The sequence below is a fragment of the Morone saxatilis genome, unplaced genomic scaffold, assembly GCF_004916995.1.
Source record: "Morone saxatilis isolate NCDOM2014 unplaced genomic scaffold, NCSU_SB_2.0 Contig0, whole genome shotgun sequence".
NCBI classification, from domain to species: domain Eukaryota; kingdom Metazoa; phylum Chordata; class Actinopteri; family Moronidae; genus Morone; species Morone saxatilis.
This window is the reverse complement of record NW_023339650.1, coordinates 14,018,984-14,038,940: the sequence shown is the minus strand read 5'-3', so window position 1 is coordinate 14,038,940 and position 19,957 is coordinate 14,018,984. Positions and strand designations below refer to the sequence as shown.

Below are 19,957 nucleotides of genomic sequence, written 5' to 3'. Positions count from 1 at the left end.
GTGCAGAAAAAGAGGGGTTAGCTGGTGAAGTAGAGATCCACATGGTGAAATTGTAGCTGCAGTGAGAGAGTTCCTTGAATGCAGCAGCAGCAGACAGACAGCATCAGCTGCCTACTTGAAGGCTCGCCCAGTGTGCCTCTCTCAAACCTTGTCATTATTGTTATGCAACAAATTGTTTACATGTTGTGATATGTCATTGCTGTTGAGTTGGTTTTAGAATCAAAACAAGACTAAGAGAGTACAGCTACTGCTAGGGCTGCAGCAGCTAGGGCTGTACCTAGCAACATGCTAATGCTATCATGCTCACAGTGACCATGCCAACGTGCTGATGTTCAGCAGGTATGTGTTTAACGTGTTCACCATCTTAGTTTAGTGTGTTAGCATGCTAATATTTAATAATTAGCACTAAATACCAAGTACAGCTGAGGCTGATGAGAATTCATTAGTTCTGTTTGGTATCGTTGGTCCCACTAATACCATTTAATTGTGACCCTGATGGGTGGTCCGTACTAGGAGTAAAAACAGGAGAATTCACTCCCCTGGGGGACTACGAATGTTCTGTAGAAGTTTTGTGTAAGAACGATTCTCCTGCGATGTTTGGACGATATTTCTAACTGGCGAATGAAAGACTGGGATGCCTAAATGCCCAATTCAGCCAGTAGCTGTTGCAAAGTAGTGGACTGACAAAACCACATTACAAAAACACTGCTGTCTGTCAGATGATGACAAAAATTTGTATTTGATGTGACTCAAACGTGAGTCAAGCACACAGTACCATACTGCACATTCCGTATATTATAAAGTCTGAGTGTGCATGTCTGCAGTCAGCACTGTTGTCCTGAAATGACTGAATAAACAGTCTCACTTGTGTTACTGTGCATGCACACACACACGCAGGTACATGGGGGTGTTCTTAGTGTTTACGCTAGGGGAACAACAAAAATGCAGCAATATGCGCTGATGCAGCAGGAATCCCTTTACGCCCTCAGCTCTCAGTTGGAGAAAAGCTCCAGTGCTGATCTGTCCCCCTCCGGAGAATCCTAATCGGCTCACAGAGAAGAGCCATGGCCTGCCGCTTCACTGGAAGTTAAGTTCAGGATTGACCAAATGAATGTTTCCTCTGGCTCCAGGAACAAACAAAGGCAGTTAATTGAGTTTATTTCATTGGTGTCTTTGTCAGAACAGATGGTGTCAGGGCTTTTTTTTATAGTAGCAAAGGAAGCTTTCTGTTTTTAAAGGAATTTTGGAGTATATCTTTATTGCCCACCGGGGTGGGAATTCAATCACCAAATCGAGATACAACATCATATAAAACCGACAAGCAGTTAAAACAATTAAAACAAGCAAGCACATACGAGGTCACATTACACATTCAGAAACTGTTGTCGCTTAAATCTCATTAACTGGTGGCTTTGCAGGACAGTCACCTTTATGACCAGAATAAATTGCAAGGCTGTAATTAACTGCAGGCATTCAGAAAAGTGATTGAACTGATTCACAACCTTGACTGTATCATCTTGAACAACACTTACAGAAAAAAATCCAGTACATTCAGAACTGCTCTGAAATGTCAAATAGCTTCTGGCTAATTGTAAATTGCTGACATATGAGTGGTTTGACATTTAGAAAGTTTTTAGATTTTAATTTATCTGTGTTTGCTGATGCGTTTTGGTCTCTGCACTGCCGAGTTAGGCTTTTTTAGCCCTGTGGATCAGCTGGCCTTTAGCCTGTGTTTGCTAGTGTACGTTAGGGTTACGCGTGCTCTGACCTGTTTGCCACTGCAGCTGACAGCAGAGAGGATATTAGTGGGTGTTGTTGTGAGCTTAATAATCATAGGAATACATTTCTGCTCTGCCTTACAGTGGCAGAGATCAGTAACTAGAGAAACAGAGACGTTGAGAAAAAGCAACTTTTTTTCTTTATTATGATTAGTATACTTACATTATTTATATGGTATAACAAACTTAATCAAGATGTTGGAGTATCAAAATTGATTTTTCAGTCGCAGGAAAGAGGACTTAGGTATCACTGCAGTTTGGTTTTAACTCTATTTTTTGCTGTTTTTCATTTCTATGGCTCAATATAATCTTATCTGGTCAAACACATTTTGAACGCAGTTTGGTTTTAACTCAACTTTGACCAAACATGTAGTTACTGCATTGTAACTTTGCAGTATAGGAGGTCTTATCAGCAGCCGTGGAGCCAATGTCTCATTGCAGACAGGGCTAGCACCTGTAGTAGGCCCTTAAAAGTGGCTAATGGAGAAAGCGCAGTCATAGACAACTGCTATGGCTGGAGGGCCACTTTTTTGCCCAATCGAGAGCCACTCAAAGAAACCTTATTCAAAATATTCAACTAAACAACAAGAACGGATGTTCAGTAAGACAAGTTGGGCCAAAGGTGGGCCCCGAGAGAACTGTGGGCCCGGGGCCGCCGCACCCTCTGCCACAGCTTATCAGTGTAAGTAGATGTTCTTGACACCTTGGACAGGAGTTCTCTTAATTTATAACACCAATTACTTACAGACAGTCACCTAGCAACTGTAAGTTGCTCCTCTGGTAGACAATTAGAAAGCACATGGGATAAGTACATGAGGTAGTGTGTATTAGTTAAATGTCCCATTCATTAGGTTACTTGTCAACGGACCATGTTGTTGTATCTCGCGTGGCAGCACTTAAGTGTTTCTGGCAGCCCATTTCGCAGGTGTAACCGGTGTGTTTTCAAGGCCCTGGGATCACTCCAGAGACAGTTTGCTATATTCTTCCAGTCAGGCAGTTTACAGACGCCTTTGATTAGGACATCCACATCCTGATAAATGGACATCTGTGCTGTATTCACAAGTGTTTTTCTTAGACGTACAGCACGAACAATAACCCTGGATGATGAATTTTCATTGTAATTCCATTTTTTCTAGCCATGATTGCAATTTTTCAGCTGTGCTACGGGAACTAAACGAATAAAGGAAAGCCTTGCGGTAATAATTCTCCCCCCTCACTGTCATTGTTGCTGTCACGAAGCGCTGGACCATTAGTGGATCAGATAGACATTCAGAGGTTTGTTGGCTAGCAGCACCAACATGCTTGAACCGACTCCAATTTTCCTACTATCTTCTCACATGTAAAGCAGAAATGCACTGTACTAAACTGAGATTAAAGGAGAATATTTATAACCCAAGGGCACCCTTACTTAAATAATTCATTGCTTCATTCTGTTTATCTTGCTGCCCTCCCTTCTCACAACCCTCCCTCCTGTCCTTACAGTGGCTTCTCTGACAGTCTGATTCAAGACATTATCTACAGCTACCTGGTATTACCCAATCGCATCACCATCCCTCTCGTCGGGGATGTGGAACTGGCCATGCTACGCTTCCCCATGCCAAAGGTACTAATGCTGTGTGAAAATGCAATTAAACATGAAGTGATTTAATATTCCTTGCCTCTTCAAAACTGTCTGGGTCTGTGCATAAGCTGACTGCTTCAGGAGGGAATTCATGGTTGGAAACTGAAAGTCCTTGACAGTCAAATCTCACGGGGTCTGTGCGATATGTGTTTTTATTCTTCTTTTCCACTAATAAAAGAAAGTAGGTGTCAGGGTTTTGTAGATAACTCACAGCGTTAAAACAGAAAGAAACAAAAAACCAGCCTTAGCAGCTAAAGAGCACGTCCAGGCTTTGTCGCTAGTGCCAGTATCCATGGCAACAAGATAAACACTTGTTGAGCCTTGTTGAGGAGATACTATATCGTGATGTTAAAGACATTTTAAGCGATGATAAGATTATTATAACTCTTTTCTCGTAATTCTGACAACATGACTTTACATTAGCTGAATAATTGATTAGTGGATTGAAATATTGGATGGAAGATTAATCAGAAATTACTGAATTATTTCCATTAATCAGTCAGTTATCAAGCAACAATGTCAAATGTGCAGTGTCAAGTTTTATATCACTACAGAAATGATCAATAATAAATTGAATTACTTGAGTTTTAGACTGTTGGTCACACAAAAGAAAATAATTAAAAATGTCACCTTGTGATGGACATTTAAATTTCACTATTACTACTTCTAACTAAACAATCAATGGCTTCACTGAATAAAAGATTAACAGATTTTTTTGGCAATTATAATAATTGTTAATTGCTGCCTTAGTGAAATAGACAGGAAAGGTACCCCCCCCCCCCCCNNCCCCCACCACCAGTTAGATTGTCAATAATTTCTGTAGAAAACTAAACATAAACAATAAATAACATAATTAAGAATGCTTTGTTACTACCTAACCTCAGTAATAAGCCACAGTTTTCTGCATTGCCTCATGATACCCAGTTTGTAATGTCACATGTTATCACCACTGACTTTTGGCCTCAAAGTGTCAGAGTCTGCTATTTCAGAGTTGCTCCCCTCGACGCTGTGCTCTGCATGTCTCCACAGGGAGTCCTGAGGATTCACTTCTTGGAGGCTCAGGATCTGGAAGGGAAGGATAAATTTCTGGGAGGGCTGATCAAGGGCAAGTCCGACCCCTACGGCATCCTGCAGATCGGCAACCAGCTGTTCCAGAGCAAGACGATCAAGGAGAGCCTCCATCCCAAATGGAACGAAGTCTACGAGGTAACGCATTTGGGATTTTCCATGGAGTAACATTTATAACAGCGCAGTTTAGGTTGCACTTTCATTTATTAAGAATGAAGATGAGTTTAATCTCCCAACCTGCTGCCTGGTAGGTGATCTGTCTGTTGACTGAACATGCTTGAACAAGCATCAATATGCGCCTGTCTTCATCAGGCGTTGGTGTACGAGCACTCGGGTCAACACCTTGAGATTGAGCTGTTTGATGAGGATCCGGACAAGGATGATTTCCTTGGAAGGTGAGTTCCTCTCATTTCATACCCTGCTCTGATCTTATCACACATATATCATAAGTAAACAAAGTCTCTTTGCACCTCAGCAGTGGGACTGATTTGTTGTTGTTGTAATCAGCCAACTATATATATAGACAAGCCAGTATGGCACTGACATATTGTCTCCTAAACACCTGAGGGGACGGTGTGATGAACAAATGTGTGCTAGTAGACGTAAGTTAAAGTAAAGAAGAGGTGTTATCCCATAGATCCAAACCCAAGGGCAAAGTCGATTGATTTTGCCCCAAGGCTGTAACACTACACCCAGCACTGACAAGACAAAGCAACCAATCGATGACTGGACCCCCTCTGCTTAGATGAATTGGTGTGATTTCTCTGCTCACTGCTTGCCATCCAGATTTGAATAACTATTTGTCATTATTATTATTCACAGCCTGATGATCGATATGACAGAGCTGCACAAAGAACAGAAAGTTGACGAGGTAAAAACACGACCAAATTATTGTGCTCATGTAATTAGAGTTTATACATTATACGTCTTAAATGAATAATTACACATTTTTAGGAAAGACACTCGCTTTCTTTCCCAAGTTAAATGAAGAGATCAATACCACTCTTGAAACAAGGGCAAAGAGCTGGTGTGGGTCTGTCCAACGTGAACAAAATGTGCCTACCAGCACCTCTAAAGCTCACTAATTAACAACATTACATCTCCGTTTTCCGCTGGTTGCCTAGCAACCTCACAGTGACGACACAGCCCAGCACATAACCTCCATTAAAACCACAAAATGTTGTTTTTATACTTTGGTTTTTGTACAGATTACCGAGATATAGTGTATCTATTTTTTTAATTAGTGAGCTTTAGCTTTTGAACACAGCCAGACTATCTGTTTGCCCATGTGGCTGCAGCTTTATATCTACCATACAGATAGGAGAGTGGTATCAGTCTTCTCATCTAACTCTCAACAAGAAGGCAAACATACGATAATTCTTCAGTCATTCTTTTGGTCCCTTCAGTGACTTAACTCAATGATTTCACTTTGACATTTTGTATCTCTGTTGCAGTGGTTCAACCTGGAGGAAACTTCCACTGGGAAACTCCACTTAAAAATGGAGTGGCTAGCTCTGCTCTCCACTCCGGAGAGGTTGGACCAGGTATAAAAATAAACTTTCTGTCTTTAACAAACAAATATTATCTTTCACTGTTTCTGTATTTACTGCTGATACTGGAGGGTTGATAACACAGCTTGTCTTTCTTTTTTATCTTTCTGTCCAATCAGGTGCTGCGAAGTGTGCGTGCAGACAGAAGCCTGGCCAATGATGGGCTATCATCAGCACTGCTTGTGGTCTATCTGGACTCAGCAAAGAACCTGCCAGTAAGATACTGCAACGCTCATTGTATTTTGATGCTTGCAATGCTGTTGTTCTGATGCTATAGCTTGTGCTAAAATATAGCATTAGGCTTATTCAAGCTTCTTGTTCTCCACCCAAAACATACACACCACATGTAGCAACAACCAGTTTAGTAGGAAATACCTGTGTGGCACAGTTGTTTAAGTAAGGATTATTGGTCAGTGTGCAGCAATGCTCCACTTCCCTGTTACCATAATGTCTCATGCTTTGTGACACTTGAGTGACTTCATCAACTTGCTTTCCATGTTCTTTGAAATTTGTTTTTCACTGCTTTTTGACCTCCTGGTGAACAACCAGAGCGGGTTGTTGATTATTTTTCTCATTATCTAAGCTACTCAAAATCTAGCCATAAAAAACAAGAACTGATTAGTGTGGGTGTAGCCTAGAGCTCCAAACGATGTGTTTACAAGTTTTATGATTTAGTCATTATAGTTAGAGAATTCTGTCTTGTGTCAAAACCTTTGTAGCTGTTCAGTAGCAGATGAGAACCTTGAAACTCCAAAACCTCTTCTTTTCAAGAGCATGGTATATTTTTAAAGTTTATCCAGTGCGATGTGAAGGCTTTTATTGCACCAATTGTTGAATTTTGGATTCTTAAAACATCTAAAAGACTTTATACCATCAGTTACAAAATGACAAGATTTTTAGCCGTCTCAGTCCTCATAACTCCACCTTTTTCTCTTTCCTCTTTACCCAAGAGCGTCTTCACAGGCAGCTTAGGCTGTGGGAACTTAAGTGAGAGGAGAGCATCTGGTCTAGTCTTTTGTGAGAGCAATACTTCAGAGTATAGAACAATATGTGTGAGTCCCCCAGTGCGTTTGCATCCTGATAGCGTTAGCATTAGCCGTGTGCAATGCTGTGGGTTGAACAGTAACAGGGGTCCTTAAAACCTGTATCTGGAAGCATGCGTTAGCTGCACGGTTTTATTGAAATGTCTAATGAAAATGACCCTAGGTGTCCAATAACCATTAACACGAAGCAACAGGAAAACACAGGACTCAGCTATGCCTGCTTGTTAGTCAGATTCTGCTCAATCAGGTGCTTAGTTCAAGGCTGTAATATAAAGTATCTACAGTACAAAGAGCATCAAACTGTATCGGTGAGCCAATTAATATGTAGCTGTACAGATACAGAAAGCCTGTAGCTTGTTAAAAAGAAGTCACACTCCAAATCCTCCCTGAAAGAAATAACCTCATTATTCTGTTTTCATTGTTAGCTCCCTGCAGTGTCAACAGTATCAGCCCTCATGCTGCTTTTTATTTATTACCCATATCCTTCATGTTTTATATTTTCTTTCTGGGTTTTTTCTCATGCCTCTTAACCATACCCTCATCACTCCAGTCCTAATAACTGTGGGTGTGATTTTCTCCCCCAAATCTCCTTGTGGCTTAAAGAGCAACCTGTCAGATTTCACCTATGATGGGTTGAAGCAAGTCTCAGTCTTTAAGGCCCTGAAGGTAATGTGGGAAAAATGGATTGCATGTACAGCTCACGCCCTGTGTCTCATCTGTGCCCTTCAAGTGCACCATCCAACACCATGTGATTGTGATGATTATCAAGCGGAGTGAATTGTCTCGATGTGCATGAAGATGGATGATTGCATTGTCTGTTTTATGCCTTTTTTTGTGTGCTGTACACACCTTTCTTCTTATTTGTAGTGATACATGATTTTCCAAATGTGTGATCTTGCATGCAAAAGTCTAATATTGCACTTTTCTGCAGCATTCAACAACTATCGAACAGTCTCTACATGTGCTTGTTTTTATTGCGCTTGAATTAGGCCGAAGGTTTTCAGCAGCAAACCTGCAGGGCAACCCAGCCTGTGTTAACTTATCAAAAACCTGATCAAGCCCACATCATGTTGGAACTTATGGTATGGCATAAGGAACAACATGTCCAGAAACAATAAGCACAGTTGGAAGTAGAAACATGACTATATTAGGTCTGTTAGGCACCTGTCACAACGACATTTGCTGTGTTTCACAGTCACAACATCAGCAGGTGATTTACAGCATTACAACACAGCTGTTCATATCCAGCAGGTTACACAAACGCTTACTCAGAAGTCAACTGCTGCCTCGTTCCAGTCGGCATCTTGCCTTTAATATTTCTAGGAAGTTCTAAGCTGTAGTGGCACGCCCTCAGTGCCCATCAGTCACGTCAGTGGAACTTCCTACACCATTGTGTGTCGGTTTCATTTGGCATTACAGGCCAACTGGAGAACAAATACTTGCGGTCTGCTCCCAGTAGTTCACTCTTTGTAATCCCGACTGCAGTGTCACTGCTACCTGGCTGGGCTGGCTGTTAGCGGGGAGACAGGCTGATGTAAACCTATTGAGCTGATTCTTTGAATTTCTTCATTGTGTCTATACTAGGAAGTTGTTTTGATATCTAAAATGCTACTTTTACTTCCTTTTCTTGTAGGTCTTTTAGCATCACTTGACATCAGGAATAAAGATTTAGAGAACAACGGCAAATATTCTGGATGTAAATGTGATTGATTTGTTATAGACATGTCACAAACAATAAGAAATACATGGACATAAGATGGAAAATCTGAGTCAAAATCAGTTTTTTGTAAAATATATAAAATATGTTTAATTGTGAGATAAACTGTTGACTGTATATATTTCAATCCAAAGCACAAAATGGCAACACCTTGTGACAACCTCAGTTGTAGATGTGGAGTCAAGTCAGTTTTATTTATGTAAAGCTCAGAATCAAAGATTTGCCTTAGAGGGCAAAACATCTTCTGTCCTTAAACCTTCGATTTGGATATAGGAAAATCTCCACAAAGAAAAACTTAAACAGTAAAAGTAAAAATAATGCAGTACATATTGTTTACATAGCAAGCAGAAGTAGCAGTTGTAACATTTTCAGTAAGCAACTTAAGTACAAATGTATAATTCCAATAATGTGAAACACAATGCGTTTTTAAGTGCCTTCTCAGTTCAAGCTGTAGCATATCAACGTGTGGGATTGTGTTAATCAGCCTGCATGTACAATGTGGAGCTTAATTCTAATGCTGGTGAGAAATAGATGTCAAACTTAAGCACCATCCTCAAGAGAAAGGATGGGCTAACAAGTAAGTTAAGACTTTCCCCCACTGATTTGTAGATATGTAGGGTATTATTATTCTGTAAGGAGTCCTGAATAATTCTTAGCTGTCAAAACCCAGCATGCTAAAATTAGAAAGCAGAGGAGATAAAGCTTGGCAGTCTCCTTGGTAGCCTCTCTGCCTGCAGCCCTGCTTGTCAAAACGTATGGTAATGTTCCTTCCCTTTTGAACTGCAGACTCTTTCACCATTGTGTGCCTGACACAGAGTCTTAAGAAGCTAACGTTTTGGGTGTAATTATGTTGTCCGTTAGACGTCCCTGCATTGTGTGTCGGAGTAAGGAGAATCAGCTAACACCCCTCTTCTCTGATTCTTTAATAGTCTACGAAGAAGAGCAGCAGCGAACCCAGTCCTTATGTTCAAATGACCGTTGGACACAAAACACTTGAGAGTAAGGTGAGTAAGCGTCCATCAGTATTATTATTAGATTTCACTTCATATGTGAAGAAAAAAAATGCATCTTCTGCATGTGATTTTTGTTCCCAATCTTCCAGTTTTAAGTTGGCAATAACATCTGAACAACCAAAGATTTAATACAGCAGTTACTTTTATGAGAATATATCTCACATTCGTCCACGCGGACATGTTTGAAGTCTTAACAGCCAACACATCTCATTCTCTAACCGTCTCTCCCTGGAGTTTTTTATTAGTTCTCTCAGACTGTGGGATTAAAAGAGAGATGAACTGAAAATTGTTGTGCAAGAAAATTAAATTAAGTATTATAACCTTCAAACATACCATTAAGTGTCGGCTAAAGAGCTGCTTCACTGACATTTCTCGTGGGAAATTTCCAAATACAGTTCGAAAGGGAAATAAGGAGGAGGAACCACTTAAGTGGACCGTGTTATTGTTGATGCTGAAGGTTTACTGTGAGCATGGGTTTAGGGAGGTTTGCTGTATTAGATTCCTTTTGTGGCAGAGATATGAGCTTAGTTAGAAACACTACGTTTATGAGAAATCACGTCTTGTCCATTAGTTTGGGATAGCACCCAGCTCAAAATATTACAATATGCATTGGAGCTATTGAGAGGAAATCAGTGAGAGGTGCAAATCAGAACTGTAGCAAATTCCTCATGTTTCGTTGTTGCAGTTGTGAACGAAGAATTGAGCCAGAATCCAAAAGTTCTGCAGATTATATTTTTAGTTTACACCACAATCTTTCGTCTTTGCCCGCCGTTAGCTTCCCACGTAACAGAACTTTTAAAGTTATGCGATTAGATGCCCTTGTTAGTCTTTTGTACTGATGATTCAAGCAGGGGGACTTCATACACATCCAAGCTGTGCTCCAACTGTCACGTAACATTGTCTGTGGAGAAAAGTAAATCGAATTTTTAGTTCATGACCAGGGGTGCTTGAAATAGCTTCTCACATTTCACAACCGTACACGTGAGAGTGAGTGTCAATCAAGCGCAGTCTGTACACGCCCACGCTCTCCTTACAGGAGGTCTAATCAGGTAGAATAAGTAAAAACACCTGTGCTGCTGCATTTGTTGTTGTTTGTTGTTGCTGTGGCTCCTTTGCCTTCAGTCTGGTCTTTAGCAAGTGAGAAACATGTTAATTGAGACTGAGATCAGGACTGATTTGGTCTGTCTGCTTGGCTATAAAACTCCATCATCACCTAGCCTACAGTATACTATATTTAGGAAACTGGGGAACTATGTATGTAAGAAAAACCCTTAAAGCTAAAAAAAAAAACCCAAACACTTGTTCCATTGTTCCATTTAAAACTCAATTGGCTTAAGTAAAGAAAAAACAGGTGAAAAGCCTACCGCTGCCCTAAATCTTTATTTGTGGACACCAATCTTGTGAGGAAACATCAAGTAGTAGATTATGAAGATCAACAGAGCTAATTAGAGGTTTCAAACAGTATTGTATTAAGTAGACCTGCAGGATTGGAAATGATAAAATACTGAAATAATGAGCAGAAATTGTTAAGTATAACCTGAAAATGTAGAAAAATTCATAATTAAAGACGATAAAACGATGTATGAAGTAATGAAAATGTCTGGATAAACGCTAATTTTCAGCTAATAGCATCATCCCTACTGTGTTAGTATGTCATTAGTATGATTCTACATTTCAAGTTCAGCACTTTCTAATGACTGCTTGACAGATTCCTCCAGATTAATTCTGTTTTTAATTAGCAGGTCTCAAATATCTTTTAATGAACAACTAACAAACGACTACCTGTCTGCCCGTAAAGATCCGGTTCAAGACCAAGGAGCCTCTGTGGGAAGATTGCTTCTCATTCCTCGTTCACAATCCCAGGAGGCAGGAGCTCGAGGTGCAGGTAATGCTGCACAAATCTTCCCCGATAAGTATGTTTCATGAGATTACGCAACAAATGGCGAGAGTAGCCGACGTGTCTTAAAGCAGATCTTCTCTCGTAACGCAACAGATAAAAGATGACAAGCACAAATGCAACCTGGGTAATTTGACGGTGCCTTTGAGCAGCCTGTTGGCAGAGGAGGACATGACGCTGACTCAGTGCTTTCCTCTCAAGAACTCCGGGCCCAGCTCCACCATCAAACTGAAGATGGCCCTGAGGGTAAGAAACAACCTGGACCTGTGTGCATTAGGGATTTGAGGGTTATTCATTTCAAGAAACCACAACAGATGTTCAAGATCTGCTGATTCAAACAGAAAGGATTGTGAGAAGGTGCATTATATATGCAGAGTGGCACAGTACATCTGAGCTAATGTAGTAAAGCAAGTATTGCAGTGTCAACTATAAGCTGAATGGTATTTATTGAATTCATAACAGCCGTAATATTTTATGCTCTCAGCTCAGTTGTAATTTGACCAGTTACACTTGGCTGTCTGTCTCTTCACAAGACTCATATGCAGTTTACAGTGATGACGGTCAAACTGTGCCAGATTTACCTTTTAAAGTTCTTCGTAATACCTGAAACAGTGAATTCTTGATGTCAGACATAGGTAGAAAGAAGCAAGGTTCTCATTTCTAGCCCACAACTGATGATGTTGTGGCTAGCTAGCTCCATGAGATGGTTGAAACACCCCAAAATCAATAATACATATTTTTCCTCTTACCTGTAGTATTATTTCACCAACTGGCTGGCCTATGATGGATGGCGTTGTGTTCAGTAGTGCAGTGGTTACACTGCTTGTCCACGACTCTCGATTGCTCTGCATTGCAGAGCATTTGAGACTTTCCAGGCAATTAATTTCTGCAGTTTCAGCAATGCTTTAAAAATAATTGTCAACAGGAAATGGATTTTCTAGTTTGTTCTGATATCAAAAGGGTGTGAACGTTTGGAGATATTGGCTGTAAAGACGTCTGCCTTCTCTCCAATATAATGGAGCCAAGATGGCACTCGGCTTGTGGTGCCTAACGCACCCAAAAACTCAACAGCGATGTTTCTTTCCTGAAATCCTGACCTAGTTAATCAAGAAACACAGACCTTGTGAGCAGTTTCATATAATTTTCTTTTTACATATCACTGCACATACTGGTTGGCGGGTGTAGTTCAGTAGAAAGAAGAAGAGCCAAGAGAAGGCAGATATCTCTACAGCCAATATCTCCAACACTCACACCAAAACAATCCAGATGGATATATAGCACTACAAGTAACAGGAGGAATGTGTGTGAACTGTTCCTTTAAATAGGCACATGATGACTACATGTGTGATATAATGCCAGAAGACTGAGGCTAAAAGTGTTGCAGCCAGGTAAAAGTCAACATCCTCACCACTGGCAGTTTATTTGGGTCTAGGCGTACACATTTGGGGTGTTGTATTATTGTCTTTTGCGACTTCACAGAGCATTTCCCCCCCCTCACATTCATTCAAAGGATCTCTTCACCCAAATTACCAATAAATAAATAAAATAAAATAACATTGATATTAGTGGTATCTGGTCATTTAGATAGAGTTCGATTCACTTTGAGATATATGTCTCTGAAATTTGAGTGAATGGAATTTAGTTTGTGAAGCACCATTTATAAAATGACTTGACTAAAAAATTCAAATTCCTGACAATCCACTTTATACTGAAGAAATAGTCCCATACCCAACCCTCCCAACCTCACTGGACAAATCCCAATTTAACCCTTGAACTCAAACGTTCACTCCTTTCATTAAGGCATTTTGCCATGACACGCTACTAATGAAATATTGACCCTATGTTTCAGACTGGAATCATTTATTATACTGCCTAAAAACACAAGATACCATAGCAAAGAGTAAATTACATTGCCCTTCATGACAACAAAACAAAGTGCATTCTTTTGAACTGAATCATCCCAACTGATCAAATAAAAGAATGATTGAAGCTGCATCAAAATATTGACCTGCACTGAAATAGCTTTTCTGTATTGGATCACGACCAATTTAGCAAGATTCATGACGGATATTCAAAAAGGGAGATGGCTTTGGAGGATTATTGAGCCATCATAGAAAGACAGATAGCACTAGGCAGATTTGGCCAAGATGCTGACCAAACACTTGAAAATACCTGAAATTATTCAGCAGTATCAGCAGTTTTAAAGACTACTTTATAAGTCACTCAGACCATGCAGATTGTTATCACTGTAAGGTTGTATGGAAAACCACCAACCCAATCAAATCCCCTTTAAAAAACCTTCATTTTATGGAGTTGGAAAGATATTTTACTTGAGTTACAGTATTTTTACAGGAGAGAAATGATAAAACTCACTTATTCTTACTTATTCATGCACTGTAACTGTAGTTATTATTCATTATCCTCAGTAATGTCCTGTCTTTCTGTAGATCCTGTCCCTGGAGAAGCAGGTATCCTCAGACCAGCCCTCCTTCGTCCAGGTCAGGAAGTCCAGTGCGCCGCAGCCATCCGGCCCCGCCCCCTCCCAGAGACGATCAGCCTCAGATTCCCCGCTGCCTCCACACACGCCTCCGCCACCTATAGACGCTTCCACCCTCACCCTCCAACAAAGGGACGGCGAGCCGTACTCAGCCAGTACCTCCAACCTGAGCACCTGCATGTCCAGCTCCCAGAAACACCTGCCTCATAAGGAGTCCACACCCAGCCTGGCCTCGGATATCTCCCTGCCCTTCGCCACCTTGGAGCTTCAGCAAAGGCTTCGCCAGCTGCAGAAGTAAATGGCACATCTGATACTATTATTATTGTTAGAACGGTTCCTGTCTCTGCTGAAATATTGCTCACCATTTCTTAATTTGTATTTTTTCCCCTCCTCATTTTGCCTCATATAAATTCTGCCGCTGCCTCTGATGAAATGTCATCCTGATTGTTTTGAATATGTATTTTTATGAATATTTGATTTGACTACCTGTCAAGGTAAGACCATCTGTGCCTGCCTTATGCATGCTGTACGAATTCAGCTGCAGTCTGTGGAAGTGACACTGAGTTACTCTGGTGTGTTTATAGTGGCTCGGCACCCAGCCAGTACCCCCTGGGCGAGGTCCAGCTGACTGTTCGACACAGCTCCCAGAGGAACAAACTCATTGTGGTGGTGCACGCCTGCCGGTGAGGTCCACAGCCATGATATACTCCATTTTAACTGGTTGTTTATAAGATATATGGCAGACTTGTCCTCAGTTTTTGGCCCAAATCTCTGTCATTTATTGTAATATGTTGCTAGTCATTCTTCAGTATCCACATCCTCTTACGCCCTTTGGAGCCACCAAGATATAAGCATTAATAGGCAATAGGTGCCTGGCAACATGTGAGTGAAACAATCTTGTCCTGTGTGTCCTCAGTAACTTGATAGCCTTCACCAAAGACAGTTCAGATCCCTTCATCCGCCTCTATTTGCTGCCCGACAAGAGCCGGACGGGGAGGAGGAAGACCAGCACAATGAAGAGGACCCTTAACCCTGTCTATGATCAAACGTGGGTTTAAATATTATTTCTATCTCTCTGTGTGTGTGATATTTATGAATACACAGGTGCGTCCTGCAGCTGTTGGGCCCTCTTTCTTGAAGGTTTATAGGTTTAGAGAAGCTTATATGTTTATAAATAATGAAGCATTTTTATTTGATCATAAAATCTGTATAAAATGTGTGTTTGTTTATAGGTTTGAGTTTAGTGTATCTATGGTGGAGCTCCACAGGAGAACTCTGGATGTAACAGTGAAGAACAGAGGGAGCATCCTGTCCAAACATAAAGGGCTTTTGGGGAAGGTAACTCCAGCAGATTTCTTGTTTCGGGTTGCTATTGTGAGTTTTCTCCTGCAGCAGAGCCAGTCAGATGTAGAGTCCAAAAACATAATTCATTTTTTGCTTTTTTGTTTAAAATTGCAGGTGCTGGTAGATTTAAGTGGGGAGGATATATCAAAAGGATGGACACAATGGTAAACTTGTATTTTATCTTTGTCCTGTACAGCATTGAGTGAGTTCTTTAGCCTATTTTAGTGCTTAAATTCATATTGTTTTATCATTTTCTCTTGCAGGTATGATCTGAGTGAAGATGGTTTCTCGTCTCAAGGCTTAAGAAATATTCAAGACCCCCTCCTCACATAGTGAAACCACCTCTCTGCTGTAATATAGTGATTTTGTTAATATAAGGGCACATCATTTTGTTGCGTTCATGGACATTTTTCATATAGTTTACATGAATTATTTCAGCATGCAAGAATTTTTGTTCAGACTTTTCCAGCCATAATTTCATTAATGATGAAGATTAGAGGATATTGTAACATATTGTAATGCGTATGAAACACACAAAATGCCTTGTCTCTGTTTTATGTAAATATGAAGTTGCTAATATATAGTTAGAAGACTTTGCAGGGGTTTTCGTGGCATTATGTTTCCTCAACGGAAATTGTAATGAAATCTGTCAGAATTGTTATTGCTTTCTGTTGAATTTGTTAAAATGTGACAAATCCTGTCGTCGTCTGAGGAAACTCTTACCAAAGGAACAGATACAATCACAAAAGTAGGCTTAAGTAGCAGTCTTGACTTTGATATTTTTTTTTTGTCATGCAGTGTTATTTTGATTGTTTACTTCTTATTGTTCTTCTTATGCTTGATTACAAACATGGAATGCATATATGCAAAAGGATAAAATGATTGCTCTGTATATTTTAAAATGACTTTGTGCAATATTGGTTGATCTGAACGTTGTCTCAGATGATGAAGAGGGGCATTTTAGGGCTATGAACAAGTGCTGTATAATATGAACAATATAAAGGATACTTGAATAAGGGTTTGACTTTATCGTTCAGACCAAATGTTGAGTCGAACAAAATTGAATAATATGAGCAGAGACAACAATTATTGCATTTTATGAGCAGGGATTGCCAGAATTTGTTATGAAGATGACACAGCAACGTCACAGGCTTGTACATGCAGTCGTAAGTGTTTGTTGGAGCGTTTAAAAACTTTTTCTTGTTATCTATCCTGTGCCTTAAAAAAACGCTATGTAATTTTTTGCCTTCTTAATGTTATTATTTTGAATGATGCCTCATGGGTTTTGAAGAATAAATGGTTGCTCTTGTGAAAGAGTGTCTTTTGTCCTGCTTGTTTTTACAACTCGGTCCCTTCTGTGCAGCAAGACTGTGAATTGTTTCCACTTAAGTGCCCTCGAGCAAATCACTGAATTAAACCTTGCAGCATAAATTTCTTTTGGGGATTGGGGTCTAACCTAGCAGAATGAATAAATACACGTGTAAATGTCATGTGGGCAACTCAGGGTTCCCATTTTTTTTCAGAAATTGTTTTCCAGGATATTTCCCAGGACAACATTTCGCTTACTAACAGTGGCCATCATTTATGGGACGCTCCATGTTAGCTTGCTTTCGCGGCATCCTTGGCTGTTTGCTGTCCTTTTTCACGTGCATTTGGATATGAAATAGTAGGGTAAACATAGTGTGTTACCAATGATGCCTATTAAGGCTCCATTCAATTTAGTGTAGCCTTTCCAGTGAGCTAACATGTCCCCTCACTCTATTTGACCTAAATGGAAAATAATCTTAATTGTGTTTCCCCTATTATTTAATGTCAAAATGGCTGCTGTGAAAAAGGTCTATTGACAACTGCTTTCTTCTCACTGTAACATTAATTTGTTCAAAATACAATTAAAAATTCCAGGACAATATAAAATATTTCCAGGATATTTGGTCATTTTGATCAATTTGCAGGTGTTTCCATGACTGAAAAACTCGTCTGTAAAAGTTCCAGGTTTTCCAGGTTTTCCAGGACTCGTGTGAACCCTGGTTACTACAGCATAACGCCACTGTGAAGACTTATAACAAGGGTACAGAGAGCACAAGCTGTAAGACACACAGGACATTTGCGGTGATTTGTCGCCATCAAGTGGCAGAAGAAGGGAACGACAACAATACGTCGACGTCAAAAGTGGACGCACGACGTCATGACGTACGTGCGTACGTACTTTATCCAAATTTGCGCGGGTTTGCTGTTGTTATGGGCAGCTGTCATTCGGCTTTTGTCGGCTCACAAAATTATACATAAAACGGTAAAAGTCGAAGCTATTGGTTCATATTTTACACTGTGATTATTAGAAGTTATAATACAACTAATAGTAACTGTATTAGGAGGATTAACGGTCGCAATTACTACTTTTACCGCCAACGATGAACGGACTGCCATGTTTGTTTTGATCTTCCTACAGTAACGTGGAGCTAAGCCACAGTATCTAAAACTTTACAGCTGTTGATGCTGCTGCTGTGTTTGTTGTTATTTCAGGTTTACGGTGAATCTAAAAGTCGCCTGTGAAAGCCGAAAACATGTCCAAACGAGCGGCGTTTCTCACAGCCGCCTGTAAGGAAAATGTGGAGGACTTTCTTCACTTTATCCAACTTCATGTAAGTAATAATAGCAAACCAGGAAGCCTTCAGATCAATCACGGGTTAATGTAGGTTAATAATAACTTAAAAACGTAAAAAGTGAGCTAAATGTTACCACACGCCTCAATGACAATCTGCAGCCTCCAAAATAGTTTGTTTATCTTAAAGTAAAAGTACTAAAACCACACTGTAAAATCACTCTGTTACAGGTTTTACATTGACTCATAGTAGTGGAAGTCTCTATATAGTATAATCTGGAAAATATGTACTTAAAGTATGTAACAATGTCCCCCTGTGACTGTACTATTATATATTTAATCATTAGATCATCATTAATTGTGCATTAATGTAAAAGCAGGGTTTCACTGTTGTATTTAGTTGAGGTACAGCTCACTTTATGGATGTGACTGCAGCTAATGATTATTTTCATTATGGATTAATCTGTTTTCTTTTATTAATCGATTGTTTAGTTTGTACAGAAATCAGCTCCACTATGTACTGTTTAATTTGTAACAAAACATGGTATTTTAAAAGCTCTTCGTATGTTTTGTGTGCGAAAATGTTGTTTTTAAAGTAATTAATGCTCTTAAATGAATGTAGTGAAGTAAAGAAAAGACTCAAAAAATCTCACGTTTGTACAGTAAGACAATGTTTTTAGTGACATTGCACCAAAGAAGAAGAGACAGTACAGGAGAGCATCTTGTACACTCCTGCAGCGAGTCTTATATTTCTTCATGTCAGACAGTTTCTGCAAATCAGTCCGCAGATTGATTTTCTATAAGTCATCTCCTGGAAGTGAAAGTGCCTTTTTGTGGTCACAATTTATGTCTGTCCTCCTCCTGTCTGTACGGCTGAGCAGAAGGACAAAGCGGATCCTTTCGATGTGGAGGAGGTGGTGCAGGAGATGCCCAGAGACCAGAGACAGACTCTGTGGGGGAAGCTGGCTTCACTCCTTCATGACCTCCTGCAGGAGTTGCCTCCGGAGCGCTGGGAAGAGGGCAGGGAAGAGGGCATGGACGTGGAGTCGGCTGCGGACCCTGTGAGTTCACCAGCCGGTTTATGTAGAGTTATAGCATAAACTTTTATTACAATTTGATATTATTTTGCTTTTAGATTTGTGTTGAAATGAAAAACAAACTTCCAAGCTTCCAAATGAGCTGTATCTTTATTTTTAACATCAACTTTTGTTCACTTCAGAAACACGTCATCGCTGTCGTGGAAGGCGTGACACTTGTGGCCGAGGCGTCCCTAAAGGTCCTACAGGACGGCGATACCTACAGTGCCCTTCTGGAAATCACCGACAGGCTTCACGGTCGGTGTCCTTTCTGCTCAGTCGGCGTGTCTCCAGGTAGATTCGTGTTTTCCCTTCATGACTTCATGAGATGAGAGTCCTCTTTGTGTCTTCCCCTCAGACGTTCTGGTGTCGCTGCCTGTCTCAGAGGCACCTCTGCAGCTCCACATCCACACACTGTGCGAGGCGTGGTGGAAGAAGGACCTGAAGGAGAAAGAAAAGTTTGGTCGCACTGCTTTCTTCATCTCTCTGCAGAAGAGCTTCATTCTGAAGAAACCAGTCAGTATATGACCCCAGTGATTTGTCCGATAAATCAATATTGGGCCTTTTTCTGTGGCCTTACGTCGTCGTCATTCATCTGTGTTGTCAGGGTGCAGAGGTCCAAAGAGTCTGGAGTCTCCATGATGTGCTTTTGAGTCTGGACTACACATCCGAAGATAACAAGCAGATAATCGACTTGTTGCTTCAGTGCTTTCACCGTCCTACTTACATTAAAAACGATGACGTGAGTAAAGTG

General features: G+C 40.4%; 2 protein-coding genes across 4 annotated transcripts in view; both read left to right on the top strand.

The window, feature by feature from the left end:
• Nucleotides 1-16,845, top strand: part of esyt2b (extended synaptotagmin-like protein 2b) — a 29,925-nt gene extending 13,080 nt beyond the window's left edge. Inside the window, exons 8-23 of one of the 3 annotated variants that reach the window (XM_035660938.1) lie at nucleotides 3,261-3,381; nucleotides 4,429-4,605; nucleotides 4,780-4,862; nucleotides 5,290-5,338; nucleotides 5,922-6,011; nucleotides 6,137-6,232; nucleotides 7,664-7,726; nucleotides 9,707-9,781; nucleotides 11,589-11,675; nucleotides 11,784-11,933; nucleotides 14,135-14,478; nucleotides 14,769-14,867; nucleotides 15,101-15,232; nucleotides 15,417-15,522; nucleotides 15,643-15,692; nucleotides 15,792-16,845. In XM_035660938.1, coding sequence (XP_035516831.1) covers nucleotides 3,261-3,381; nucleotides 4,429-4,605; nucleotides 4,780-4,862; nucleotides 5,290-5,338; nucleotides 5,922-6,011; nucleotides 6,137-6,232; nucleotides 7,664-7,726; nucleotides 9,707-9,781; nucleotides 11,589-11,675; nucleotides 11,784-11,933; nucleotides 14,135-14,478; nucleotides 14,769-14,867; nucleotides 15,101-15,232; nucleotides 15,417-15,522; nucleotides 15,643-15,692; nucleotides 15,792-15,861 — 1,792 coding nt within the window. In that variant the 3' untranslated portion in view covers nucleotides 15,862-16,845. Of the gene's footprint in view, nucleotides 1-3,260; nucleotides 3,382-4,428; nucleotides 4,606-4,779; nucleotides 4,863-5,289; nucleotides 5,339-5,921; nucleotides 6,012-6,136; nucleotides 6,233-6,967; nucleotides 7,070-7,663; nucleotides 7,727-9,706; nucleotides 9,782-11,588; nucleotides 11,676-11,783; nucleotides 11,934-14,134; nucleotides 14,479-14,768; nucleotides 14,868-15,100; nucleotides 15,233-15,416; nucleotides 15,523-15,642; nucleotides 15,693-15,791 lie in introns of all 3 variants that reach the window. The other 2 variants (XM_035660860.1, XM_035661017.1) reach the window with 2 other exon arrangements.
• Nucleotides 16,846-17,732: 887 nt separating this feature from the next.
• Nucleotides 17,733-19,957, top strand: part of ncapg2 (non-SMC condensin II complex, subunit G2) — a 10,357-nt gene continuing 8,132 nt past the window's right edge. The window contains exons 1-6 of the mRNA XM_035657183.1: nucleotides 17,733-17,818; nucleotides 18,049-18,167; nucleotides 19,009-19,188; nucleotides 19,347-19,461; nucleotides 19,562-19,719; nucleotides 19,811-19,945. Coding sequence (XP_035513076.1) covers nucleotides 18,090-18,167; nucleotides 19,009-19,188; nucleotides 19,347-19,461; nucleotides 19,562-19,719; nucleotides 19,811-19,945 — 666 coding nt within the window. The 5' untranslated portion in view covers nucleotides 17,733-17,818; nucleotides 18,049-18,089. The remainder of the gene's footprint in view (nucleotides 17,819-18,048; nucleotides 18,168-19,008; nucleotides 19,189-19,346; nucleotides 19,462-19,561; nucleotides 19,720-19,810; nucleotides 19,946-19,957) is intronic.